The 5,093-nt window shown below is 45.4% G+C and overlaps 1 protein-coding gene across 1 annotated transcript in view; it reads right to left on the bottom strand.

Moving 5' to 3' along the window:
- vps35l (VPS35 endosomal protein sorting factor like) overlaps positions 1 to 5,093 on the bottom strand; it is an 83,079-nt gene that overhangs the window by 16,696 nt on the left and 61,290 nt on the right. The window contains exons 23-24 of the mRNA XM_037690749.1: positions 1,147 to 1,245; positions 997 to 1,074 (exon numbers count right to left, since the gene is read on the bottom strand). Coding sequence (XP_037546677.1) covers positions 997 to 1,074; positions 1,147 to 1,245 — 177 coding nt within the window. The remainder of the gene's footprint in view (positions 1 to 996; positions 1,075 to 1,146; positions 1,246 to 5,093) is intronic.

Here is a 5,093-nt window from a genome sequence, read left to right as displayed (position 1 = left end):
AAAAACAAAACAAAGCAAATCAACAAAAAAATGTAGAAACGTTTCGTCTCTACATTTTTTTGTTGATTTGCTTTGTTTTGTTTTTTTGAATGTCCAGAGGACCAGATTTAACTTTTTTAGATTTTTCTACCTGTATTATTGAGCATGCATCAGGATATTTAATCATTAAGTGTACAATGTAATTATGACAAATAATGGAGGATTTACCTGCAGTTACCTTCATTCAGATGAACATGTGGCACTTCCTGTTTATACAGTAACTGTTGTACAGTAATCATCTGCTCATGGGGTTGGTCGCTGGCTTTTTTCATCTTTTACTTTTTTAAACTTTGTTTAGTTTTTGAAATAGAATAAACTGTATTCCACCCTCTAAATGCTCAGTGTAACATGTGTCTTTATTACATCTTCCCCACTGACAATGTTTAAAAAAAATTTCTGATGATTTTTCATGAAATCCCTCTGACTGCAAAGAGGCCATAAAGTAAAACCCTGACGGGCTGCAGCTCTGCAGGTAAGGGACATTTACCTTTGGGACAAATTGAAGTTGCAGATTGGTCAGTTGCTGACATGCCTACTGGATTGATTGACAGGTGGCCTCGAGGATCCAACTCTTGCAAAAAAACCAAAAAAACAAGAGCTGCTGCCGGCCCTGGGTGGAGGCAGGGCGGTCCAGGAGCAGCGGTAGCATGTTCTGTGTTTTTATTTTGTTAATAAAAGTTGTAAAAATAAAAAAAAACAGGGAGGGCCAGCCCTGCAGCCTTGCATCAGACCGGCCCACCGGGAAATATCTCAGTCCTCCCGATTAGCCACTCTGGGCCTGGTAGAGTGTGTTTATGTTTGTCTTTTTTTACACTTTTTTTTAAAATTGAATAAAGAGGCGGTACTAAGAATAAATAAACAGATGCACCAGCTACTCTACACATGCAGCTGCGTTGTGCACATGTAAACTGCTGACTCAGAACAAATCGATCTATCTTACACCCCTTGTTAACTTACTCTGACAAACGCTGCTGTTTTGCGGGAGTGGCTTCCTCTCATCACCCTCCTGGTCTCCATGGCCAGCTGGTTCACCGTCTGAAAACAACACACACTGAACATGAAGCTGGAGTTTGTGTGAGCTGACTCTGAATGAAAATGCTTACTGACGTGGATTAGCTGCACCAGAACCGGCTCCAGATTACAGAAGGTCGCTCTGGCCTCCACGCAGAAACTCAGCTGCTGCTCAAAATCCCGACCAAACGAAACCTGAATTTGAAAGAGCGAGAAAACAAAACTTATATTTACTCAAAACATGTGCCTTAAATTTTTACTCAATATTTGTGAATGATGTCATTTAACTTCATTATTCTGATTTTTTTTGTAGATTTTTTTTTCTTTTCTTCTTCTTTCGTATGTTCCCTTCTTCACTGGTCGCCACAGCAAATTAACTTACACGATGACGTTGGTTACGTACTGTAACCCCAGATTCTATGAGTATAAGCGTAGCCCTTTAAGGCTGTCGCTGATGGTTTATCCCGTTATGCGAAAGCATTACACTGAAAAAATTTAGTCCACGCCCACCTGCTGTGTGGGCCCCACCCGGTCCGTATAAATTACGTAAAGAGCGGGTAATCGGCTCCCAAATAACTTTTCTTCAGCCATTTAGGAGCCAGTGAGGCCCGACGCTTAAAGGGCTACGCTTATACTCATAGAATCTGGGGTTACAGTACGTAACCAACGTTCTATTTCGTATAAGCTTCGCCCTTTAAGGCTGTCGCTGATGGGTTAAGGGCGAAGCGGCTGTGGTCCTCGCCTCACTGGGTCCATTCGAACACCGTATGAAGCAGAAGATTGCCCAAAAAACATCTTGTCACTCAGCTCCCCATGTACGTAATTACGCATTGCGTAATTATGTGTGCCATGCACAGACGCATGTTGTGTAACTATGCGTTCTGAATGCATGAACGCCCCGAAAAAATTTAAACGGGGAGGGAAAATATGCTGAAAAGAGCCATGAACCAACCGGTTATGGCTGAACAGTATGAACAGATTAATAATAACAGGAGAGCTGATTATTAATCAAATGAACTGATTGGTAACAATAGTCATGAACTGATTAGTGATAATAGAACCAAAATAACAATCACAACTTGTGACTGATAACAACATCTCACACTGTAATGCATGCAGACAGATGTGAGTAAAACAGAGTTCCATGAAACAATAACATTCATTCTGTAACACTAAGGACAGAATGTGTCATGGAACTGGCACTCATATCACGTAGATAAAAGTGAATGAATGAGCAGGGTGTTGACCACGCGGCCGCAGTGCAAATATCCTGCATTGCCATACCATTATGCAAGGCAGTCGAAGATGCGATACCCCTAGTCGAGTGTGTTCTGAGGTTGACAGGAGGCTCTAAATCTGATGCTCTGTAGGCTTCAGAAAAGGCCTCACACAGCCAGTGTGACAAGCGCTGGGTGGATAACGGGCGACCTGCAGGTGCATCTCTATAATGCACAAACAAATGTTGAGTTTGACGCATTGCAGCTGTGCGTGTTATGTAACACGTCAACGCCTGCACCGGACAGAGAAGATGGAAAAACGCCTCTTCTTCTGATTTGTGGGGGGAAGGGAAAACCTCCTCCAACGATATCACCCTTGATTTAAAGAGCTCGTGATGTTTAAGGCATAAAGCTGGATTTGGTCTTAAATCAGCCGAGCTGCCGTCAGCCTGAATTCTAAGACATGACGGAGCAACAGAAAGGGCAGATAAATCACTCACCCTCTTAGCAGATGTTAAAGCCAGCAGCAGGGCTGTTTTAAGAAACAAGAATTTAATTGGGACCTGATCCAGAGGCTCAAATGGGGCTTTGATCAGAGCTCGCAGGACCAGCGTTAAAACCCACTGTGGAGCAAGTGGGTGAAACAGACCTGCGTCTCTGTACACCTTTTAGAAAACGCTTCATCAGCGAAAGATTAAAACCTGTTCTGTCTCCGAACCCTTAGTGACGTATGTTTTAATCGTGCTGGACGCCAAATTCCTGTCCATCAGCTGCTGCAGAAAGGACAGCATGCTACCTAGTGGACATGAGATGACCTCTACACCTTTCTCTGTACACCAGCGCTGAAAAACTGTCCACTTTGATGTGTACAGCGCTGTGGTAGATGCAGCACGTGAATCCTAGATTGTGCGCACTACATCCTGTGGGAGACCCATGCTCTCTAAGCGGATCCGCTCAGTGGCCAGACCCACAGGTGCTGGCCTATTTCTGGGTAACTCCTGATCGCTCCTCCTGCCTGGAGGAGAGCATCCTCCCTCCAAGGCAGTTTCCACGGGCGCCCCGACCGCAGGCGTTGCAGGACTGGGAACCATGGTGCGTTCATGCGCTCGGGGGCCACCAGGAGAGCTGTCAATCCCTCCTTCTGAACTCGGTTCAGGAACTGTAAAATCAGAGGAGGTGGAGGAAACGCATACAGAAGTGTTTTGGGCCATGGGCTGTGGGCAAACGCATCCACCCCCAGCGGTGGTTCATCTCGCGGGCTCAAAGAAAACCATAGTTGACACTGAGCGTTTTCTCGTGTCGCAAACAAGTCCACAGCTGCTTTGCCAAATTTCTGCCACGTCTGAGTCATCAGGTCTGGATGGAGAGTCCAGTCCCCGTGACGTGGACCGCCCCTGGACATCACATCTGCCCCTTTGTTCAGAACACTGGGTATGTAAACTGCTCTGATGGAGAGCAGATTTTGGTGAGCCCAACACAGTAGCTTTCTCGCAATGTGAAACATCTGGGCTGAGCGCACACCGCCCTGCCGGTTTATGTACGCAGCAGTAACCTTGTTGTCTGTGTGAATCCAAACGTGTTGATTCTGCAGCACAGGAGCAAAGTGTTGAATCACGTTCAGCACCGTGTGGCACTCCAAAACATTTATGTGGGCAGATGTATGATGGGGCCACAGCGCCCCTACTGCTTGAGATAGGCATGTCCCCCCCCCCCCCCCAGCCTGACAGCAACGCATCCGTGAAGACTGGCACGTGTGACGTGGGTCTACTGACGGGGGCTCCCTCCGACAGAACCAGGGTGTTTCCCCAGTGTCGGAGGTCGGCTCTCACGGAGGGAGGAACAGTGATCATCCGTCTCTTTTGTTTTTCTGGATCCACACGCAGACGCGCAAACCACCTCTGGAGGCGTCTCATGTGTAATAAACCCAGCGGGACAACTGTGTGAGCTGATGACATCATTCCTAACAGCTTCATGATGGAAAACAGCTGTTACCAGTGTAGAGGAACATATACCTGTGATATATTCATAAATTAAATGGATTCATTCATTTTTCTGGACTGAATAATATCGTGCATTGAATAATTAAAATGTAACGTGAGACATTAATTTTCTTTGACCCATCAAATGAATGCGGTCATTTATTAACAGAATCAAAGTTTAACATCAAACATTTACATTAATTTGGCAAAATTGAAAATAACAACAGCTTAATTTATTAGCTTTACAGTCAGGAAAACCATACGGCCATGACAAAAAAGGTTGAATCATGTCATCTGGACTTCGTTTTTTTGTTAAAAAGAAACGTTTCGCCCCTCGTCCAAGAGGCTTCGTCAGTCTGAGGCCTAGCCATCTGGTATTACCCAGAAGCCACCCTGACTCTTGTGTTTCAAGCCTGCCTCAGATACCCCTGAGGTCTGGCCTTTTCACTAATGGTTTCAAAAACACAACATACCTGGATGACTGAGAAAACAAACTTTGTGCATACGGCCATGGTTTTCCGTTGCTTCACAACAGACATTTCTGAAAATATCTGGAATGATTTCTAGCAAAATAGAAGAGTTTAAAGATGGAAATGAAGTTTAAATGGAGAGGAAAAGATGGATGAGGGAAATGTGTCAGTATCAGAACGGCACGCGCCGTTGAGATCCCAGCTTCCTCCTCGGTACACTTAGGTGGTGTAAATCAACTCTTTACCTGTAGCAGGTGTCTCCACTGGTACGGAGTTCCATTTAACGCACCCTTTCAGCGTCTCCGTAGGAACAGCTGTGAATCGTCCGAAGTAGTGCCGGTATTCCGTCCGACACAGGTTCACCTCTCGGTGGACTC

This window comes from Nematolebias whitei, chromosome 17 (genome assembly GCF_014905685.2).
Source record: "Nematolebias whitei isolate Nwh7 chromosome 17, NemWhi1, whole genome shotgun sequence".
NCBI lineage: Eukaryota > Metazoa > Chordata > Actinopteri > Cyprinodontiformes > Rivulidae > Nematolebias > Nematolebias whitei.
Note: the sequence above shows the minus strand (reverse complement) of the source record. Positions and strands in the feature narration are given on the sequence as shown.